The sequence below is a fragment of the Pseudoliparis swirei genome, chromosome 7 (assembly GCF_029220125.1).
Source record: "Pseudoliparis swirei isolate HS2019 ecotype Mariana Trench chromosome 7, NWPU_hadal_v1, whole genome shotgun sequence".
NCBI lineage: Eukaryota > Metazoa > Chordata > Actinopteri > Perciformes > Liparidae > Pseudoliparis > Pseudoliparis swirei.
Window position 1 is genome coordinate 28065189 of NC_079394.1, and position 24186 is coordinate 28089374.

The 24186-nt window shown below is 43.3% G+C and overlaps 1 protein-coding gene and 1 pseudogene across 1 annotated transcript in view; one reads left to right on the plus strand and one right to left on the minus strand.

Moving 5' to 3' along the window:
* Nucleotides 1-24186, minus strand: part of LOC130196709 (zinc phosphodiesterase ELAC protein 1-like) — a 146843-nt pseudogene that overhangs the window by 63294 nt on the left and 59363 nt on the right.
* The window catches only part of LOC130196680 (NACHT, LRR and PYD domains-containing protein 12-like), a 102381-nt gene that overhangs the window by 2831 nt on the left and 75364 nt on the right, over nucleotides 1-24186 (plus strand). The window contains exons 2-5 of the mRNA XM_056419003.1: nucleotides 2991-4452; nucleotides 4728-4879; nucleotides 4963-5079; nucleotides 5158-5264. Of these exons, the coding sequence (XP_056274978.1) occupies nucleotides 4791-4879; nucleotides 4963-5079; nucleotides 5158-5264 (313 nt within the window). The 5' untranslated portion in view covers nucleotides 2991-4452; nucleotides 4728-4790. The remainder of the gene's footprint in view (nucleotides 1-2990; nucleotides 4453-4727; nucleotides 4880-4962; nucleotides 5080-5157; nucleotides 5265-24186) is intronic.

Genomic DNA, 24186 nt, shown 5'->3' on the forward strand with positions numbered 1-24186 from the left:
CAGCATTCAACATATCCTCATCTTTGCAAAGAACATATTACATTTTCTTTTATTTCGTAATATTTTTTCACAAGAGGAGCCCTAACACACAATGTCTAAAGTCGCGATCAATGCAGCAAGTCGGGTCTTGCAACTTTCGACGGAGAAAACGTACAGAATACACTTTCTAAGTAGATGTATTAGCGGAGGTATTAGCGGAAGTACTAGCGGAAGTTAGCAAAGAGCTAGCGGAATCAGAAAAGGTAAAAAGTTTTTTTTTTAAACTTTTTTTTTGGTGCGCTGTGTCTTCCCTGACAGTAACGTGTTGAAGCCAGGAGACCGCGCTGTCTTTGCCCGGGCCATGAACACGGTGATTTGCTCCGTTTTTGTTTGACTACATTTTATGAGTAACAGTTAGGGGGGTGCTAGTGACTTTTCATGCGCGAAGACCGGTGTTACACCCCTACTGGTTTTCAAACCTACTGGTTTCCCTACGCGTGCGTGCGTTGTGTTCTCTTCACATCTGCAGCGGGGCTCTGTCTCGCTCACCAGATTCGTCACACATTCACAAACATATTGCTGGAGATCTTCAAGCCTCCGTTCATATCCATTTCGGCGATTACGATTGTATAAGTGAGCAGTGCATCACAGCCACGTATGAAGAAATACATTTAATAAAAAATAAAAATAAAAAGATCGCCCGACCTGGTTTCGATCTCTGTCACGCAAAATGAGTCTGCACTCTAAGCCGCGCAGTCTGTGCGCTGCGCCACCAGATATTAGTTTTAACTCAAGTAATTGATATATTCAACCATTACGTCACATCTTTTGTTTCATGGGAACAGTTTGGCGGAGGGGATCTGAAACAACTGGTTACCTTGTTCGGATATTGACACTTTGAAACATGTTTAGCGATGCTTGTTCGCAACGCAACAGCCACACAATACCGATAACAACTAATTGACTTTCGTGACGAGTATATAATGACGATGGTACTGTGAACAGAGATTAGAAACATTGCGAACACTGAACAACAGGAAGAATGGAATACTAGTAATGTTCCATCTACAAAACAATGATGAACATATTGCTGGGGCTCTTGAAGCCACATGTCACATCTATTTACGATTGTACAAGTGAGCACTACACGTCACACATGAAGAAACACATATTTTTATAAAAATGTTTATTTGAAGTATTAATTTTTTTTCTTCAAACTTTGCTTTCGTCAAAGAATGCTCCTTTTGCAGCAATGACAGCATTGCAGACCTTTGGCATTCTAGCTGTTAATTTGTTGAGGTAATCTGTTGAAATGTCACCCCACGCTTCCTGAAGCACTTGCCACAAGTTGGATTGGCTTGATGGGCACTTCTTGCGGACCATACGGTCAAGCTGCTCCCACAACAGCTCAATGGGGTTGAGATCTGGTGACTGTGCTGGCCACTCCATTACAGACAGCAAGCTGCCTGCTTCTTCCCTCAATAGTTCTTGCACAATGTGGAGGTGTGCTTTGGGTCATTGTCCTGTTGGAGGAGGAAATTGGCTCCAATCAAGCGCTTCCCACAGGGTATGGCATGGCGTTGCAAAATGGAGTGATAGCCTTCCTTATTTAAAATCCCTTTTACCTGGTACAAATCTCCCACTTTACCAGCACCAAAGCAGCCCCAGACCATCACATGACCTCCACCATGCTTGACAGATGGTGTCAGGCACTCTTCCAGCATCTTTTCACCTGTTCTGCGTCTCACAAATGTTCTTCTGTGTGATCCAAACACCACAAACTTGGATTCATCTGTCCATAACACCTTTTTCCAATCTTCCTCTGTCCAATGCCTGTGTTCTTTTGCCCATACCAATCTTTTCTTTTTATTGGCCAGTCTCAGATATGGCTTTTTCTTTGCCACTCTGCCTAGAAGGCCAGCATCCCGGAGTCGCCTCTTCACTGTCGACGTAGACACTGGCGTTTTGCGGGTACCATTTAAAGAAGCTGCCAGTTGAGGACCTGTGAGGCGTCTATTTCTCAAACTAGAGACTCTAATGTACTTGTCTTCTTGCTGAGTTGTGCACCGGGGCCTCCCACTTCTCTTTCTGCTCTGGTTAGAGCCTGTTTGTGCTGTTCTCTGAAGGGAGTAGTAGACACCGTTGTAGGAAATTTTCAGTTTCTTTGCAATTTCTCGCATGGAATAGCCTTCATTTCTAAGAACACGAATAGACTGGCGAGTTTCACATGAAACTTCTTTTTTTCTGGCCATTTTGAGAGTCTTATCGAACCCACAAATGTGATGCTCTAGATAATCAACTAGCTCAAAGGAAGGCCAGTTTTATAGCTTCTCTCATCAGCAAAACAGTTTTCAGCTGTGCTAACATAATTGCACAAGGGTTTTCTAATCAGATATTAGTCTTCTAAGGCGATTAGCAAACACAATGTACCATTAGAACACTGGAGTGATAGTTGATGGAAATGGGCCTCTATACACCTCTGGAGATATTTCATTAGAAACCAGACGTTTCCACCTAGAATAGTCATTTACCACATTAACAATGTATAGAGTGTATTTCTGATTAATTTAATGTTATCTTCATTGAAAAAAACAATGCTTTTCTTTGAAAAATAAGGACATTTCTAAGTGATCCCAAACTTTTGAACGGTAGTGTATATATATATATCTTTATACATATATATATATATATATATACATGTGTCGGGGTGATGACAACTTCTTCTTTCTTTTCACACAAGATCTGCACATTTTAGGGAGAGTCAAAAGTTAAGTCAAATTTTGCTTAATTATTGTCTTTTTTACGATGATGTTCATATATTTTCTTGTTTATTAACATGCCAGGAATGATATGTTTAGTTATGAAACTATTTCAGTTATTTGTTTATTAAATTAATAGTCCTTTTATGAATGTCAATTATAGTGGACACCAGGACAATATTTATGTATTTAATGACTCAACATTGTATTTGAGGTGTAGCAAATACATGATATATTCCTCTACATTTCTAGGAACAGCAGCTGATATTTTCACCGCTCTCGTCGGCGCCCTGGACCGGGTCGGAGTGGACTGGCCCCGCGCTGTCACCATGGCGACAGATGGTGCGCCCTCAATGATCGGGGGAAAAGCAGGAGTTGTGACACAGTTCAGAAAAGAAGTGCAGACTGCAAATGGAGGATGTGATTTTGGGACTTCTCCCTGCACTTTGCATCAGGAGGCTTTGTGTTGCAAGTCATTAACGATGGAAAACGTCATGAAGGTGGTCGTCCAGACTGTTGATGTCATCCGATCCAGAGGCCTGAATCACCGCCAGGTTGACTTCCTTCTCAGAGAGAAAGACCACAGCTATGGGCTGCCGTCCCACACCGAGGTACGATGGTGAGGCCGAGCTGCTGTGCTGAGGCGTGTCTTTGAATTACGAGAGGAAATTGAACAGTTCATGGAAAAAAAGGGCAAACCAGTTTTAGAATTTCAGTCCAAAGAACGGATGCAGGACCTTGCATTCGTGGTGGATGTTGCAGAGCACCTGAATAACTTGAACACAATGAGTACAGCTCATGAGCTTCCAGAAGGCCAAAGACCTCAAGAAATACACCCAGTATGTCAAACTAGCGATATGATTGGTTGAAGATGATGTCAATCAACAATAAGGTCCCCATGATTTTTTACATTTTTAAATGTATTTATTATAAAATAGCTCAGATCGGCTTCAGAGAAGGCTTAGAAGGCCCGGACGGCCCGCCACTGACAGAAGTACAATAGATGTCATGTGACGAAAAGTACAATAGATCCCCAGATAATTGATCTCTGAGTAAAATAACTTGAGTTTACCATCAGGAAGTTTCATGTGATCCATGTTTGATGTCTTTAGGACATGTTCTTGATCCGTCCATCCTGGAGACGGATCCTCCTCTGTTGCTCTCCTGAAGGATTCTTCCCTTTTTTCATCAGTTTTCTTCAGTTTTTCAAGGTCAAAGGTCAGGGATGTCGTATGTGTACAGGTTGTAAAGCCCTCTGAAGCAAAGTGGTGATTTGTGATTTTGGGCAGTATCAAACAAACTGAATTCAGTTCCTGATCCTTCTCAGTGAAATGTGCAGAGCTGCAGCTCATCAGAGGAACTGAGTCATGGTCTTCTTCTCCGGGAGAGAAGAGGATCAGAGGCTGGAGCTGGTGGACAGTCACAGATACAACAGCAGCTGTTTGTGAACGTGTGAGAGCAGAAGGGAATTCTGGGAGTGCTGAACGAGAACAAACACGCCCATAATCATTCACTTCGGAATCCACCGGTTGGACTGGTTGTGACGTCAAGAGATGAGGGGCGTGACCGCACGCATCCTCAGTTCAAATGCACACACACACACACACACACACACCAGGACTGAGGGGAAGACATGAGCAGCTTCTTCTCTCCAGAGGTTCCTCCACACAGAAGGTGAACGTGTCCGTAAACTGACCTGAGGTCAGTTCAGCAGGTGAGAATCTGACCAGAGGAATCTGGACATGTTGGATCATCAGGATCTTTCTCTCTTTAACTGGACGGTAGAAATGGTTCCTGATGCTGATTGGCTGATCATTTATTTTGCTTTCAGGTGTAATAATACTCTCTCATTTATATCTGAGCTAAAGGACAGTGATTTGATGAAGATGTGCACGTCTTATAATAAAATAAGTGCTAAAACCTTGAAGCAACTTGAGTTTGACTCATGAATGAAATATGTCTGAACCGGTTTGACAGCTTCTGTTGCAGTGTGTGTGTCCTGTGACGTGAGTGTTGTGCAGCAGGTGTGTGTGTGAAGGTGTGGACTCTGCTATGCATCAGTGGGAGGACAGAGAGGAGGGAGTCCCTCCCTCTAAAACCTCTCTGTGTGGGGAACATGACAGCCAGACCAAAGCTCAGAGGTGAGGCCAGGACCGTTCTCCATGGCACGCCACTCCTCCGTCATGACTCACCCTCTAAGCTCTGAGTGTGTTGTGTTGAGCAGACCAGACTCACCTGGACCTGGACCTGGACCTGGACCTGGACCCAGCTGTGTGTCCCTGAAGAGTGACCGGTCTATGGGAACCCCGATATGTTTCAAAGATGGAGTTCAGTCTGTTAGGTAAGCTTTTACAACCAAAACAAACTAAATCTGTCAGAATTTTACTGAACATGTGAATCAGCCCTGTGTTTCTGTCAGGATCCATCAGCAGAGAGATGACTCTCCTCGAGCTGGACCTGGACCTGGACCCAGCTGTGTGTCCCTGAAGAGTGACCGGTCTATGTTTATCCCTGATGATTTCAAAGGTGGACTTCAGTCTGTTGAGCTAAGGTGAGCTTTCATTAGGCGACTGTGTTTCCATCAGGATCCATCAGCAGAGGTCAGACCCTCCTTTACCTTGACTTCAGGATTCCTTAAGACAGAACATAATATACAACTTGTCCTTTTGTTTTCTCCAAAGAGTTCAGCAACAGAGATCCCAAGTGATCCCAGGAGACCTGGACCCCATATTTAAGGTGTGTGAGTCAGAGACTGTATAACATATAGAGATGGTCAAAGAGTTGGATCGTTGATGGAGATTAGACGAGCAGGTGGAGCAACAGAGGAGACGTCCACCTGTCAATCAAAGAGGCCACGCCCTCTATGTCTCACCTTCAGGCCTAATATCATTTAAACGGCTGAGTTATTTATCTGTAGGGATGAACTCACTTGTGGAGCTTTTGTGTGTGGCACTGACTCGCTAATCACCGCCAAGCTTGCAAGCACAAAAAGGAATCTCAGGAATTGTTTGATTGGAGAAGTTTCAATATTCATACCTGCAAACTCATGAGGGGTGAAAAAAGTGACCACAAATCTAAATAATATTAATAAACAGTTTAAGAACAAAAGGTCCTCCGCTCTGACTAAGCCCTATAATAATAGTAATAACAAATATACATTGTCATTATATATAATATGGTTAAAGGACTCAAGGACTTTTCCTTGAGTCTGTTCTGCCTCTACCTGGTTGTCACGATACTAACATTATAACTTCTATACGATACCTGCCATAAATATCATGATACTGATACCAGAATTCAATACGATACCATAAATACGAGACTGGTATATTTATCTATAATATTAATGAATAAAACATCTGTATGGTTCACTTTTTACCAACTTTTTCAACACTTAACAAATGGCAGTAATATTAGTATTAGCCCACAGCAAGATATGAATGAAACTACATGGAGCCATCATAGCATTGATTATACGCTAAGAGGCCTTCAGTCTGTATCTGACCAGATGATACAGAGTTCATCAGGATGAGCAGCTGTAGAGTTACATCACTTTACAGACTGTCTGCATTGGAGACAAAGAACTGAAACATTTCACTTCTGGCATCTGGCCCCCCCCCCTAAAAACAAATACTCTTCGGATCCACACGATTCACGTGGATGACCTATTTTGATTTCAAAACGGCGAATTTCACCGAAAGGTGACAAGTTTGCAGGTATGAATACTACTTGGTTCTGGGTTATTTCGGGATTCCCGGCCCTAACTTGATGAAACATGGATTAAAGCTAAATTCCTACCTGAACCGTATGTATTAAACCTCCTCTGACCTCTGATGTCAACATCTAGACACTCAAGACTTTATGGTCTTTAATTGAAGATGGAGAATTGTGCTTGTTTTTCATTGTCAGTTGGTATTATTGGATTAGATTTACAATAATATTTTCCAGAATGCATTTACAATCTACATTAACACGATGTTCACAGATTAGGTTAAACACTTTTCAGAAAATAATAATAAAACAATACTCATAAAATACAAACTTGTACAGTTTTGATGTAAAATGAAAGCTAAAAACTTAAATTAAGGAGATAGCTTTGAATCGGCCTCAATACACCATTTAAAATATTTAAAAACATTAAATATACTTTTATTGTTTGGTTTCAGCTGCTTGAGAAGAACATTGTCAGCTTTATGAAGAGCGAGCTGAAGAAGATGCAAAAGGCCCTAAATCCAGATTACCCAGAAGGCCCTGCTGGTCAGAAGGAAGATGAGGAGGTGTTGGACGGTGAGGATGAAGAGCAGATGAGGAGCAGCAGGGAAGCATTTCTGAAGATCACACTAAACTTCTTGAGGAGAATGGAGCAGGAGGAGCTGGCTGACTGTCTGCAGAGCAGTAAGAGGATTTTAAAGACTTTACAATGAAACAGAAGACCACCACTCAGTAAGTTCATCTGTGATTGTTGTCATTCCAGAAACTCGTGTGACTGCAGCCCAACATGAACTCAAGTCTAACCTGAAGAAGAAGTTCCAGTGTGTGTTTGAGGGGATCCCTAAAGCAGGAAACCAAACCCTCCTGAACCAGATCTACACAGAGCTCTACATCACAGAGGGAGGGACTGCAGAGGTCAACGAGGAGCATGAGGTCAGACAGATTGAAACAGCATCCAGGAAACCACACAGACCAGAAACACCCATCAGACAAGAAGACCTCTTCAAAGCCTCGCCAGGAAGAGAGGAGCCAATCAGAACAGTGATGACGAAGGAGTGGCTGGCGTTGGGAAAACAGTCCTAACACAGAAGTTCACTCTGGACTGGGCTGAAGACAAAGCCAACCAGGACATCCACTTCCTGTTTCCATTCACGTTCAGAGAGCTGAATGTGCTGAAAGAGAAGAAGTTCAGCTTGGTGCAACTTATCCATCACTTCTTCACTGAAACCAAAGAAGCAGGAATCTGCAGGTTTGAAGAGTTCCAGGTTGTGTTCATCTTTGACGGTCTGGATGAGTGTCGACTTCCTCTGGACTTCCTCAACAATGAGGTCCTGACTGATGTCACAGAGTCCACCTCAGTGCATGTGCTGCTGACAAACCTCTTCAGCCGGAAACTGCTTCCCTCTGCTCGCCTCTGGATAACCACAAGACCTGCAGCAGCCAATCAGATCCCTCCTGACTGTGTTGGCTTGGTGACAGAGGTCAGAGGGTTCACTGACCCCCAGAAGGAGGACTACTTCAGGAAGAGGTTCAGGGATGAGGAGCAGGCCAGCAGGATCATCTCCCACATCAAGACCTCCCGAAGCCTCCACATCATGTGCCACATCCCAGTCTTCTGCTGGATCACTGCTACAGTTCTGGAGGACGTGTTGAAGACCACAGAGGGAGGAAAGCTGCCCAATACCATGACTGAGATGTACATCCACTTCCTGGTGGTTCAGTCCAAAGTGAAGATGGTCAAGTTTGATGGAGGAGCTGCAACGGATCCACACTGGAGTCCAGAGAGCAGGAAGATGACTGAGTCTCTGGGAAGACTGGCTTTTGATCAGCTGCAGAAAGGGAACCTGATCTTCTATGAATGCGACCTGACCGAGTGTGGCATCGATATCAGAGCAGCCTCAGTGTACTCAGGAGTGTTCACACAGATCTTTAGAGAGGAGAGAGGACTGTACCAGGACCAGGTGTTCTGCTTCGTCCATCTGAGTGTTCAGGAGTTTCTGGCTGCTCTTCATGTCCATCTGACCTTCAGCAACTCTGGTGTCAAGTCAACCTGATGGCAGACAAACAACCAGGAACAGGCTAAAGGCCTGACATGGCATAAAGTATTGAGAGCAGAACCTGAACTCAAACATCTCTACCAGAGTGCTGTGGACAAGGCCTTACAGAGTCCAAATGGACACCTGGACTTGTTCCTCCGCTTCCTCCTGGGTCTTTCCCTGGAGACCAATCAGAGTCTTCTGCAAGGTCTGCTGACACAGACAGGAAGTAGCTCACAGACCAATCAGGAAACAGTCCAGTACATCAAGAAGAAGATCAGTGAGGATGTGTCTCCAGAGAAAAGCATCAATCTGTTCCACTGTCTGAATGAACTGAACGATGGTTCTCTGGTGGAGGAGATCCAACAGGCCCTGAGATCAGGACGTCTCTCCACAGATGAACTGTCTCCTGCTCAGTGGTCAGCTCTGGTCTTCATCTTACTGTCATCAGAAGAAGATCTGGAGGTGTTTGACCTGAAGAAATACTCTGCTTCAGAGGAGGCTCTCCTGAGGCTGATGCCGGTGGTCAAAGCCTCCAACAAAGCTCTGTATGGATACGTTAACATTACTAAATGGATTGATGTTTTACTTTGATTAAACATGTTGTTTGTATTAATCTCTGTTCCTCCCTTAGGCTGAAGGACTGTAACCTCAGAGAGAAGCTGTGGAGCTCTGTCCTCAGTCCTCAGCTCCCAGTGCTCCAGTCTGAGAGAACTGGATCTGAGCTTCAACCAGCTGCAGGACTCAGGAGTGAAGCTCCTCTCTGCTGGACTGGAGAGTCCACATTGTAGACTGGAGACTCTGAGGTGGGTTCACTGAATTATAAATAAAGATAAGAGCCCAATATGATTGTTGGAGCTATTTAATTTGACATTTGTATTTAGGTTTTATTGTAAAGTAATATTGATTGTTTTTATTTTATTTTATATTATATTTTGATATGTTAGTTGTTTCTTTTGATAGTTGTAGCTTAGTTTAATATTTAGTTTTTTTTTTCACTGATTGGGTAACACTGCACCTGGGGCTATATGTATGTAGATAGGGCACAGGACCAGCCAGCACCAGGGGGTAATGGTTTTTTTTACCACAGCACAGGGAAGTGTCACATTTTTTTTTTTTTTTTTTTTTGTTTTATTTAATAAATTAAATAAATAAACAGGCAAAAAAATGGAGTACTCTTTTTCAAAACACCACACCCAAAACCAACGGTGCATCAGTTTGATTTTTTGTTTGTTTTTTGTTTGATTACGGACGACAAATGGCCACTACAATGATCTTAATGTAACATGAATTAACTGATGATCACTGATGTCAACAGAGAGAAATGAGCTGAAACAAATGGTTTCATAACCAGATGGAGTCCCTTGCACACACATTTCTCCTTTCAGAGAACAAGAATATAAGATCTTGGCTCTTTTGATTGACATCGCTTGGAGCCTGAAGAAACTGAATTTAAAGCTGCAGGACAATTCAGTTCAATATTTTTATGAAATAAAGTCCTTTATTTAAAGTCACATTTTTCCAAACCTTTATTTTATTTTAAATAACAGAAGATAATGTATTTATTATTAGAGTATTTATTATTCATAATTAATACAGTTCAATTGGAAATCTGTAATATTAAATATGTTGTAGATGTTATTCAGTTTAGTTTTCTTTATTTAACTTGACAGTCAGTTGTTTGCTACATACACACGTTAATACAACTGTTGGCTACTTCAATGCATATGGCACAAAATCATAGAGCGCATATCTGACATTGATGTTCTGACCTTTAGTGAGGAAACTCTCTCTAACTGGACCTCAAGGATTTTAATTATTCCTGATATACAATCATGACACTTGTCTGGCTTCATGCTGCTGATGGATTACTGAACAGGCCTATGGGACAGAGCCAGGGGCCACAGGGTCAGGGGCCAAATGGTCAGAGGCCCAATGGGTCAAGGGCCATAGGGTCAGGGGCCAAATGGTCAGGGGCCAAAGGTTCAGAGGCCAAATGGCCAGAGGCCCAAAGGGTCAAGGGTCAGGGGCCTAATGGTCGGGGGCCAAAGGTTCAGAGGCCAAATGGTCAGAGGCCCAAAGGGTCAGGGGCCAAATGGTCGGGGGCCAAAGGTTCAGAGGCCAAATGGTCAGAGGCCCAAAGGGTCAAGGGCCACATGGTCAGGGGCCAAAGGTTTAGAGGCCCAAAAGGTCAGGGTCCAAAGTATCAGGGGCCCCCTGTCCTTCACCTACAGAATGTCACTCAGAGATACACAAAGAGTATCATACTTTATAAATATATCTATATATTAGGGCTGTCAATCGATTAAAAAAAATTAACTAATTAATCGCACATTTTGAAATTCATTAATCGCGATTAAAAAATATGTTTCTTCTAAATCTTCTCAATGAACGAGTAATCCCTTCAGACAGCTTGTATTTTAGACACTTGTTTAATTGTATTCTTTTTTAAAGACAAAACTTCACACAGAGCTGTGTTTTCAAAAAGGCTCCTACCTATAGTTCAATCAGGAGAGACGGGTATTTAGAGTTTAACAATCATTCATTACAATAGTATATTGCAATAGTGCAAAGTCTTTTTGGCGATTGGACTCCATCCTGAAGTAGGATAAACCAGGGGTAGAGATGCTGATATCTGCGCATGCAGAATCCCCCCCATGGAGTCCAGACACTGGTGGTGGTGTCGAAGAAGCGTTGCCGCAACGCCAATTGGAGGAGCCTGGGGTGGAGGAGGGACGAACTGACGAGCTGAAACGACAACCGACAGCAGCAGAGAACACAACTTTAAAGTGTTACCAACGACGCCTGTGTTAGGCTTACCCAACTGGGCTGGCTCTAAATGGTTGGTTCATTCATCGGGCCCGCCCCCAATCAGCCAATGGAGTAATCGCTGCAAGACTTGTGAATGAACCAGCTGTACCCAATGTCTTCCTGTCTGAACTTTCGCTGAGCTACATAGTGCCAGCGATGTATTTAATATCGTGGATGATAAATTGTTTCTTCAGATTAGTAAGAAAAGGTGTATTAGAGACCCCATTGGTCCTGTCATCTTTAACATAAACAGCAGAACCAGTGGCCTTGATAAACTGACAAATATGTCACGTTAACCCTCTGGAGTCTGGGCTCATGTTCTCGGTTTTACAAAAACATGTAAATTCACCTTTTAAAGGCTTTTGCATGTGACACATTCCAGTGTTTCCCCCACCATTCTATCAGGGTGAGGCCCCGCCCCCCTGTAATTTTCTCTATAGTGCCAGATTACAGCAGAAGTAATGCAAGGTTATTTTCTGAAAGCCGTCTTTGTTCTTTTATTAACCCTCCTGTCGCCTTCGGGTCAATTTGACCCGATTCAATGTTTAACCCTCCTGTTACCTTTATATTTACTAACATATTTTACCCTTGGGGTCAATATGACCCCAGCTATTAAAATCTCCAGAAAATTATTAGAATTAATATTGTTTTCCAAGTTTAAGTGTGAGGTACTTTATGTTTGTTTGACCCCAAAGAACACCGACATTAAACATTGAATCGGATCAAATTGACCCGAAGGCGACAGGAGGGTTAAACTAAACGTCTGTTGTTGGTCGTCTCTACAGCAGCATGTCATTCTGTCTCCACGTGTCATTCACTCTTCTCGGCTCTCCGTCTCGCACGCCGCAGAGCTCCATGCCGGCGTGTCTGCGCGCGCATCGGGCGGAGCAACAAAAAAAAGTCACCCCCACCTTCCGCCCCGCGGCACCGACACGTCGCCCTCTGCTTCTGTGAATATGGAGGAGCAGACGGGAGGAAGGAGGCGGACTGCCGCGGCTTGACACTCAGAGGAGAGAAACAACTTCAACGACACCGGAAGTAAACAAAGTTGCGTTAATTGCGTTAAAATATTTTAGTGCGTTAATCGCGGCCAAATTAATCGCATAGATTAACGCGTTAACGCTGACAGCCCTAATATATATATATATATATACTTGAGTGAGTCAATGTTCCTCATAAAAAGAGTTATTTATTCACACATAAAGAACCAAACATTTATCCATTTAAATGAAATAAGTGTTGAAATGAAACTTGTTGTGATCCTTGTGATCAGGTTCATCTTCTCTCTGAAGTCATGAATCCTCCGGCCGTAAGCTGCTTCTACACGTCTGCTACCAGCTGCAGGAAACCTTGTGAAGTGGAGTTCACATTAAAACATGAACTCATCTGATTGGATGATGAACAGATTGTTTCTGTCATCTTTTCTTCTTCTTTCACTGACGTGATTTTAACTAAATGTCTGTTTACAGAAGAAGATGAAACCAAAGTGAAAGCCACTCGTGTTCATGATGTCAATAATGATTCATTGTGTATTGATATAATAAACTCTGTGTGTTGTTTTGTGTGTTTACAGACTGTCAGACTGTGGGATCACAGAGGAAGGCTGTTCTTCTCTGGGATCAGCTCTGAAGTCAAACCCCTCCAGTCTGAGAGAACTGGATCTGAGCTTCAACCAGCTGCAGGATTCAGGAGTGAAGCTGCTGACTGGTTTTCTGGAGAGTCCACGCTGTAGCCTGGAGACTCTGAGGTGGGTTCACTGTCTGCTGCTAGTGTAGCACCTTCATGTTTAATCAATAACTGTTTGATGGATCTACGTATTGATCCATCAAGTGTTTCATTTCCTGGTGACATGTTCCACTTCACATCAGCTGCCTCGTTGCATGTCGTCCTCTACAAGCACGACATGGACAACTTGTCTGGCCTCATGCTGCTGATGGATTACTGAACAGGCCTATGGGACAGAGCCAGGGGCCACTGGGTCAGGGGCCACAGAGCCAGGGGCCACAGGGCCATGGGCCACAGGGTCAGGGCCAAAGGGTCAGGGGCTAAAGTATCAGTGGCTAAAGTGTCAGGGGCCAAAGGGTCAGAGGTCAAAGGTTCAGGGGTCAGGGGCAAAAGGTTCAGGGGCCCAAACAGTCAGGGGCCAAAGGATCAGGGGCCCCCTGTCCTTCACTTACAGAATGTCGCTCAGAGAGACACAAAGACTTTTGATGAGTATACTATATGTACCATAATTTATTAATATATATATATGTCAATCGATTAAATTTTTTTTACTAATTAATCGCACATTTTGAAATCCATTAATCGCGATTAATCGCAATTAAAAGTTAAAAGTTAAAAGTTCATTCTTTTTAAAGACCAAACTTCACACAGAGCTATGTTTTCAAAGAGGCTCCTACCTATAAAGTGCCAGCGAGGTATTTAATATTGTGGATGATAAATTGTTTCTTCAGTGAAACATCAGATTAGTAAAAAAAAAGAAGTATATTGAGACACATTTGTCCTGTCATCTTTAACATTGAACAGCAGCAGAACCAGTGGCCTTGGTAACTGACTGACATTCACATATGTCACGTTAACCCTCTGGAGGCTGGGGGCATTTGATACATTTTACAAAAAAAATTAAATTCACCTTTTAAAGGCGTTTTCATATGACACATACCCCCGTGTTCTACATCAAACATTCCAGAACAATCTCAGCTCTATTCAATGAGGCTCAGTTGTCCTGGTGCCGTGTTCTCTGCTCTCTGACTGACAGGCTGCTAATGAGCCTTACCTGTGTGGTGGGAGGTCCTTTGTGATTTACTGAGTGTTCATTGGTTGTTTTTTCCCTAAAATGTTGACAGACAAACGGATTGACCAATCACGGTGAAGGTTTCGTGTGTCAGTTCTTTCCGCGCCGCGTCCCCCGACACGTCGCCCCTCGGTTCCTCTGTGTATCAGAGGGGGAGACGGGAGGAAGGAGGAGCAGGAGGAAACCTGACTGATTCATCCACGAGTTAAACTGATTTCTGCTCCTTATTTTCGCGGAGAAATAATTTTTTAAAAACGGAAACAGTGTTAAACCGTACTGCCGCGGTTTGACACTCAGAGGAGTGAAAAAACTTCAACAAACACCGGAAGTAAACAAAGTTGCGTTAATTGCGCAAAAATATTTTAGTGCGTTAACGCGGCCAAATTAATCGCATAGATTAACGCGTTAACGCTGACAGCCCTAATATATATATATATATATATATCAGTGGCGGCTGGTGAAATTTTTTTGGGGGGGGGCGCAGTTTAAATAGCACTCAACAATGAGAAGAAAATAGGTTTTGAGTAGAATATTGTAAAAAACAAAGCTTTATTTCAAGAACACAGCGTGCTCAACACTGTCCAATAACAACTATCAACACACTGTAACTTTGGGCATGAGAGGTTCAGAGCAGCTTTAAGGAACATTGGGTTGGGTTTCAGAGGTTTACACAATAAAAGAGTTTCACCCTCACATGAAAGAGGTTCAGAGCAGAATAGAGTCAGAAAGAGATCACATGTTACATTGGGTGACAGAGCAGACCCACTACTGTAAAGACAAGTAGCCTCCTCTCTTTAAAGTGGTCAAACTTCTCCATAACTCTCTGGTTAAAGTCAATCATGTCTGTAACCAGCCTGTTTCCATTATTTCGATGCCAGTTCGGTCTCCTTCTGCTGCTCTGCACTGCAAACAGGGTTAGCTTCATGCTGTTAGCTCGTTAGCTCCATGCTCTTAGCTAGATAACTGCGGCAAGATTCGTGCTTTACACTTGTCTGCAGCTCTTTAGATCCCTCACCCCGTTGTAGTCCAGAGAGTTTCAGTCCCAGGACTTTGGAACAACAGACAGGGGAAACTAAACAGCGCATTACTCAATGAACCTCCAGCTAACAGCTCCGTTAGCAACCTGCTCCCGTAGCTCCGTGGAGCCCTCTGGCTGAGGGAAGGATACCGGTCTCTGATCTGCCGAATAGTCCAGTCACGTGAAATAATGAAACAATGTCATTGGCCAATGAGCGCACATTTTTGTGCCCCAAGATTCACGTTTCATCCGCCAATGAGAAGCCGTCCTTGCCGAAACGACTGAAATGTTTGCTCGATGCCGTACACACACGTTGGGCCGGTGTCCCGTAAAGGGGAGGGGCTTCTCTCCGTGATAATGGCGATATATTATATTTTTTCACATTAACTTAAGTGGTTGTTGACAGGCTGACAGTCTCCCACACACATTTAGCACGTCAACACGGTATATTTACTATTTAAATGATTTGGCATATAATGTTTTTTGACAGGATGTTTTTATTTATTTTTTTCATCTCAAAATCTTAAGAGGGGCGGCGCCCTAGAGCCCTCTATGGACGCACCGCCACTGATATATATATATATACATGTTTAATCAATAACTGTTTGATGGATCTACGTATTGATCCATCAAGTGTTTCATTTCCTGGTGACATGTTCCACTTCACATCAGCTGCCTCGTTGCATGTCGTCCTCTACAAGCACGACATGGACAACTTGTCTGGCCTCATGCTGCTGATGGATTACTGAATAGGCCTATGGGACAGGGTCAGGGGCCACAGGGTCAGGGGCCACAGGGTCAGGGCCAAAGGGTCAGGGGTCACATGGTCAGGGGCCACAGGGTCAGGGCCACAGGGTCAGGGGCCAAAGGGTCAGGGGCCACAGGGTCAGGGGCCCCCTGTCCTTCACCTACAGAATGTCACTCAGAGAGACACAGAGAGTATTGATGAGTATACTATATGTACCATACTTTATTAATATATATATATATATATATATACTATATTTGAGTGAGTCAATGTTCCTCATAAAAAGAGTTATTTATTCACACGTAAAGAACCAAACATGTATCCATTTAAATGAAATAAGTGTTGAAATGAAACTTGTTGTGATCAGGTTCATCTTCTCTCTGAAGTCATGAATCCTCCGGCCGTAAGCAGCTTCTACACGTCTGCTACCAGCTGCAGGAAACCTTGTGAAGTGGAGTTCACATTAAAACATGAACTCATCTGATTGGATGATGAACAGATTGTTTCTGTCATCTTTTCTTCTTCTTTCACTGACGGGATTTTAACTAAATGTCTGTTTACAGAAGAAGATGAAACCAAAGTGAAAGCCACTCGTGTTCATGATGTCAATAATGATTCATTGTGTATTGATATAATAAACTCTGTGTTGTTTTGTGTGTTTACAGACTGACACACTGTGGGATCACAGAGGAAGGCTGTTCTTCTCTGGGATCAGCTCTGAAGTCAAACCCCTCCAGTCTCAGAGAACTGGATCTGAGGTACAACCAGCTGCAGGATTCAGGAGTGAAGCTGCTGACTGGTTTTCTGGAGAGTCCACATTGTAGCCTGGAGACTCTGAGGTGGGTTCACTGAATTATAAATAAAGATAAGAGCCCAATATGATCTTAATGTAACATGAATTAACTGATGATCACTGATGTGAACAGAGAGAAATGAGCTGAAACAAATGGTTTCATAACCAGATGGAGTCCCTGCACACACATCTCTCCTTTCAGAGAACAAGAATATAATATCTTGGCTCTTTTGATTGACATCGCTTGACGCCTGAAGAAACTGAATTTAAAGCTGCAGGACAATTCAGTTTAAGATTTTATTGTAAAATTAAGTCCTTTATTTTAAATCACATTTTTCAAAAGATTTGTTTTAAATCCGGCCTTTATTTTACTTTAAATAAGAGAAGATAATATATGTATTATTAGAGTATTTGTTATTCATAATTAATCTAGTTCAGTTTGAAATCTGTAATAATAAATATGTTGTAGATGTTATTATATTTAGTTCTCTTTATTTATGTCCGGCCTGGACTAAAATGAGGACTCAGATGCAGAGGAGAGAACGTATAAGCTTACTTTATTGAAATCCGAACCTCTTTGAGGAGAGACAAATAAAAGGGCTCTGGAAAAGAGCTCACTAAATATACTCGGGCTAATCTAAAACACAAAGTCTCTCCAAACGGGAGGACAGCAAAACGGCTGACAAATAAAACAAAGCTAAGCTAAACTAGAAACTTTACAAAGGAAAAGTCTCTCTCAAGGAGGAAACAGAAAACAACTCACATGGAGTGAAGATACTCAGGGAAACCGTGACTCTGGCTGTGGCAACGGGCTGAGGGCCAAGGGCCAAACACTTTGGCCCCAGACAAAGGGGAGACGCAGACTATGAGCACATGAGGGTCAAGGGGAACAGGTGGAGACCATCAGGGGTCAGGGGGGACCATCAGGGGTCAGGGGGGACCGTCAGGGGTCAGGTGGAGACCATCAGGGGTCAGGGGGGACCATCAGGGGTCAGGGGAGACCGTCAGGGGTCAGGGGGGACCATCAGGGGTCAGGTTGAGACCATCAGGGGTCAGGTGGAGACCGTCAGGGGGGACCATCAGGGGTCAGGGGGGACCATCACACCGGTGACACATGAGGAAGAGCAAGTGACCTGAAACGAGAGGGGGAGTTAGCCTTCAAAATAAAACAGGAAGTTACGAGACAGAAACCCAAGACAAGACAAACCTCCCCGCGGTGTGACACTTTAACTTGACAGTCAGTTGTTTACTACATACACGTTAATACAACTGTTGGCTACTTCAATGCATATGGCACAAAATCATAGAGCGCATATCTGACATTGATGTTCTGACCTTTAGTGAGGAAACTCTCTCTAACTGGACCTCAAGGATTATAATTATACCTGATATACAATCATGACACTTGTCTGGCTTCATGCTGCTGATGGATTACTGAACAGGCCTATGGGACAGAGCCAGGGGCCACAGGGTCAGGGGCCAAGGGTCAGGGGTCATATATATACTTGAGTGAATCAATGTTCCTCATAAAAAGAGTTATTTATTCACACATAAAGAACCAAACATGTATCCATTTAAATGAAATAAGTGTTGAAATGAAACTTGTTGTGATCCTTGTGATCAGGTTCATCTTCTCTCTGAAGTCATGAATCCTCCGGCCGTAAGCTGCTTCTACACGTCTGCTACCAGCTGCAGGAAACCTTGTGAAGTGGAGTTCACATTAAAACATGAACTCATCTGATTGGATGATGAACAGATTGTTTCTGTCATCTTTTCTTCTTCTTTCACTGACGTGATTTTAACTAAATGTCTGTTTACAGAAGAAGATGAAACGAAAGTGAAAGCCACTCGTGTTCATGATGTCAATAATGATTCATTGTGTATTGATATAATAAACTCTGTGTTGTTTTGTGTGTTTACAGACTGTCAGACTGTGGGATCACAGAGGAAGGCTGTTCTTCTCTGGGATCAGCTCTGAAGTCAAACCCCTCCAGTCTCAGAGAACTGCATCTGAGTGGAAACCAGCTGCAGGATTCAGGAGTGAAGCTGCTGACTGGTTTTCTGGAGAGTCCACGTTGTAGCCTGGAGACTCTGAAGTGGGTTCACTGTCTGCTGCTAGTGTAGCACCTTCATGTTTAATCAATAACTGTTTGATGGATCTACGTATAGAGCGTATTCACGTGACGTCAGAATCTCAATCGCGCCATCTTGGGGTCCCACTTATAAAATGTCAGAAGAAGGTGACCTGTCTATCGTGTCCTCTGTTTGATTATGCGAGAGCCCAGCAACCTCATGTCCTTCTGCATTACCAAAGAAAGATGTCAGCGGTTGGAATTGAATATTTGCAACGCTTTTTTACCTGATTTTACTCGCTCAACACTTTGTGGTTAATTCGCTAGTTACCTCTAGTTACCAGCACATAGCCCGGTCACATTCCTGTAAAACAGTTTTCATTTCCGCTATCGACCATGGGACATTAACAACTATTTCTGCGTTATACTTGTTGTGGAAATACCACAAATGTGGGAACATCAAGCGCCCCGTGTCTGGGTTCATATATGATCCGTAGTCACAGCTCCGCCTGCAGGACGAGTGTCTGATGAAGCCGCTTCCAGCTCCTTCAGGACCAGCAGTGACTGTTTGGTGGCCGTGCTGATGCTGTTCCCATGGAGCCAGTGTTTTATTTTACCTTGAAATGAATCACAGAGTAAAGGCAGACATCGCCCGACGGAGTTGTCATGGCTTCCTCCCAAGTTTCCATCCACAGTTCCTTTTTGCAGTGAACATTGATTTTCGCTCGCCGAAAAAAGCAGAAAGAGATTATTGACGAGAGTGTCAAAGGAAACGTGCCCACAACCCGATGTGTCAACAGAATCACATGAGAACAGTCCTAACGCTCAGACGCCGAGTGAAGCCGAAGGAGATGACAAGTTGAAGTAATAGCCTGTCTTGTTGAGCTGATAAACCCATATTCTGAATCATTAGTCCCACATCCAACAGTGAGGCACAGAACCATAATCACAAGGCACACCGCTTTGAACTGAAATCGTGTCTCCTTCAGGATATAATGGTCATTTCTAAAGAAGAGCGGCATTAAATAAAGCAAAACAATGCCGTGCTGGGACCCCAACATGGCCGCCAAAGGTTGTTGTGGTCACGTGAATATACGCCTATTGATCCATCAAGTGTTTCATTTCCTGGTGACATGTTCCACTTCACATCAGCTGCATGTCGCCCTCTACAAGCACGACATGGACAACTTGTCTGGCTTCATGCTGCTGATGGATTACTGAACAGGCCTATGGGACAGAGCCAGGGGCCACAGGGTCAGGGGCAAAAGGGTCAGAGGTCAAGGGGTCAGGGGCCAGAGGGTCAGGGGCCACAGAGCCAGGGGACAAAGGGTCAGGGGCCACAGTTTCAGGGGCCAAAGTGTCAGGGGCCAAAGGGTCAGGGAACCAAAGGGTCAGAGGTCAAGGGGTCAGGGGCCACATGGTCAGGGTCCAGAGGGTCAGGTCTGCTACCAGCTGCAGGAAACCTTGTGAAGTGGAGTTCACATTAAAACATGAACTCATCTGATTGGATGATGATCAGATTGTTTCTGTCATCTTTTCTTCTTCTTTCACTGACGTGATTTTAACTAAATGTCTGTTTACAGAAGAAGATGAAACCAAAGTGAAAGCCACTCGTGTTCATGATGTCAATAATGATTCATTGTGTATTGATATAATAAACTCTGTGTTGTTTTGTGTGTTTACAGTCTGTCAGAGTGTGAGATCACAGAGGAAGGCTGTTCTTCTCTGGGATCAGCTCTGAAGTCAAACCCCTCCAGTCTCAGAGAACTGGATCTGAGTTACAACCAGCTGCAGGATTCAGGAGTGAAGCTGCTGACTGGTTTTCTGGAGAGTCCACGTTGTAGCCTCGAGACTCTGAGGTGGGTTCACTGAATTATAAATAAAGATAAGAGCCCAATATGATCGTAATGTAACATGAATTAACTGATGATCACTGATGTGAACAGAGAGAAATGAGCTGAAACAAATGGTTTCATAACCAGATGGAGTCCCTGCACACACATTTCTCCTTTCAGAGAACAAGAATATAATATCTTGGCTCTTTTGATTGACATCGCTTGACGCCTGAAGAAACTGAATTTAAAGCTGCAGGACGATTCAGTTTAAGATTTTTATAAAATGAAGTCCTTTATTTAAATCACATTTTTCAAAAGCTATCTGTTTTAAATCCAACCTTTATTTCACTTGAAATAAGAGAAGATAATGTATTTATTATAAGAGGATTATTCATAATAAATAGAGTTCAATTGAAAATTGTAATAATAAATATGTTGTAGATGTTATTCAGTTTAGTTTTCTTTATTTAACTTGACAGTCAGTTGTTTACTACATACACACGTTAATACAACTGTTGGCTACTTCAATGCATATGGCACAAAATCATAGAGCGCATATCTGACATTGATGTTCTGACCTTTAGTGAGGAAACTCTCTCTAACTGGACCTCAAGGATTTTAATTATACCTGATATACAATCATGACACTTGTCTGGCTTCATGCTGCTGATGGATTACTGAACAGGCCTATGGGACAGAGCCAGGGGCCACAGGGTCAGGGGCCACAGGGTCAGGGGCCAAAGGGTCAGGGGCCAAAGTGTCAGGGCCAAAGGGTCAGGGGCCACAGAGCCAGGGGCCACAGGGTCAGGGGCCAAAGGGTCAACGGCCAAAGGGTCAGGGGACCAAAGGGTCAGAGGTCAAGGGGTCAGGGGCCACATGGTCAGGGGCCAGAGGGTCAGGTCTGCTACCAGCTGCAGGAAACCTTGTGAAGTGGAGTTCACATTAAAACATGAACTCATCTGATTGGATGATGAACAGATTGTTTCTGTCATCTTTTCTTCTTCTTTCACTGACGGGATTTTAACTAAATGTCTGTTTACAGAAGAAGATGAAACCAAAGTGAAAGCCACTCGTGTTCATGATGTCAATAATGATTCATTGTGTGTTGATATAATAAACTCTGTGTGTTGTTTTGTGTGTTTACAGTCTGTCAGGCTGTGGGATCACAGAGGAAGGCTGTTCTTCTCTGGGATCAGCTCTGAAGTCAAACCCCTCCAGTCTCAGAGAACTGGATCTGACCTTCAACCTGCTGCAGGATTCAGGAGTGAAGCTGCTGACTGGTTTTCTGGAGAGTCCACATTGTAGCCTGGAGACTCTGAGGTGGGTTCACTGTCTGCTGCTAGTGTAGCACCTTCATGTTTAATCAATAACTGTTTGATGGATCTACGTATTGATCCATCAAGTGTTTCATTTCCTGGTGACATGTTCCACTTCACATCAGCTGCCTCGTTGCATGTCGTCCTCTACAAGCACGACATGGACAACTTGTCTGGCCTCATGCTGCTGATGGATTACTGAACAGGCCTATGGGACAGAGCCAGGGGCCACAGGGTCAGGGGCCACAGGGTCAGGGCCACAGGGTCAGGGGCCAAAGGGTCAGGGCCAAAGGGTCAGGGGCCAAAGGGTCAGGGGCCAAAGGATCAGGGGCCCCCTGTCCTTCACCTACAGAATGTCGCTCAGAGAGACTCAAAGAGTATTGATGAGTATACTATATGTACCATACTTTATTAATATATATATATATGCATGTATATATATATATATATATATTTTGTCACAGGCTGTCCCTAGTGCCGTCTAGGGTGGGGCAGTGCAAGGGAGAAGTAAAAACTGGCAAAAGTGCAATGTTTAAAATGAACGGGAAGGTTTATTTATTCCAACAAAAATAAGAAAAGTCCATAGTTAAATGAAAAGCGTCCCGGGGGAGAAAAAGGTTCTTTAAACAAAAACTTATCTTCCAGCAAAGTCCATCGAACAAAGTCCTCCTCTGGGTTGTGTTGAGCGAGAAATATTCTAAAACAGACTGAGTTCGAGGCGTTTAAGCTCAATTCAAGCAATAGGGTTTATTCAGTAACTGAAAGGTTGTCCGGCGGTTAAACGTGCACGGGCCTAATTCAACGTCAGCTCGTGGGGAGCAGACGAAACTAATGAGAAAAGGCGCTTAATCAACAGTGCGCAGGGGTTCTATAGGTTCTCCTGAAGGGAGCCTATTGGTCAAAGTCAAAGCTGCAGGCGGTGCTGAGTTTAAACAGAGCGGCCTGGTTGGAGCACTGGGTATCTCCACCCACACCGGCTCACGTCCGCGATTCCTTCTTCGGCTTTAGGTCAGTAGGGTCATGTGTCCACTTCCTGTCATTGATTGGCTTTTAGGTAAAAACAGGATAAAGACAGGAAGTGGGACAGAGAGCGTTCTTTCGAAACCGTCAGCACTTCTCCTTTGTGCAGGAAAGTCAGCTCGAAGCATTTAACCTTCTTATATACGGTTACAATTCTGCAATGAGCTAAATATAACATGAATTCAAACATAGCATAGCATAAATGTATCTTTTATCCACAGTTGTTCTCCTGCACTTGGGTTCTTTCTGGAGGCCCTTCTCCTCCTGGCTTGTCCAGCTCCTTCCCTCCTTGTGCTCTGCCCTCTGTCTCCTCTTAAGCTTCCCAGCCCTGCCTCAATTAGTTGTCCTAAGCACCTGCAGCTGGGTGAGTGGTGAGGCAGTCTGGGAGCTGTAGTTTCCAGCCGAGCGGCCATTTTGTCAGGTGGCCGCTGTACTGGAGTGGGAAGGTAACGTCCCTCCACTACCTGGCCCCTTGTGATGCCACAATATATATATATATATATATATATATATATATATAAATATATATATATATTAGGGCTGTGAAACGATTACAATTTTTAATCGGGTTAATCACAGGGTTTTGTGGATTAATCATGATTAATCACATATTACCGATATTCTCGGTATATTTTGTGAGAACATAGAGATTTATGACAAAAGACGGATATATACATTTATACATTATTCTATACAATGGTGCTGCAACTCAGCAGTTATTTAGCAGTTTTCTTCCATATGGAACATTAATACATCTTCATCCTAAACAGAATGTTTAACCCTCCTGTTACCTTTCGGGTCAATTTGACACCATTCAATGTTTAATGTCGGTGTTCTTTGGGGTCAATTTGACCCCAGGCTGTTTTTCACTGTGTCAAACATATAAGAAATATCAACTTTTTTATTTATTTAAAGGGCTATTTAGGTAGTCAACAAACAAACATAAAGTACCTCACACTTAAACTTGGGAAGCAATATTAATTCTAATAATTTTCTGGAGGTTTTAATTGCTGGGGTCAAATTGACCCAGAGGGTAAAATATGTTAGTAAATGTAAAGGTAACAGGAGGGTTAAACAGAACATTTTTCTCTTGTTTGTCAGCCATTAACTCCACCATGATACAATCTAAATTCAATTCAATTCAGTTTATTTGTATAGCCCAATTTCACAAATTACAAATTTGTCTCGGAGTGCTTTACAATCTGTACACATAGACATCCCTGCCCCAAAACCTCACATCGGACCAGGAAAAACTCCCAAATAACCCTTCAGGGGGAAAAAAAGGGAAGAA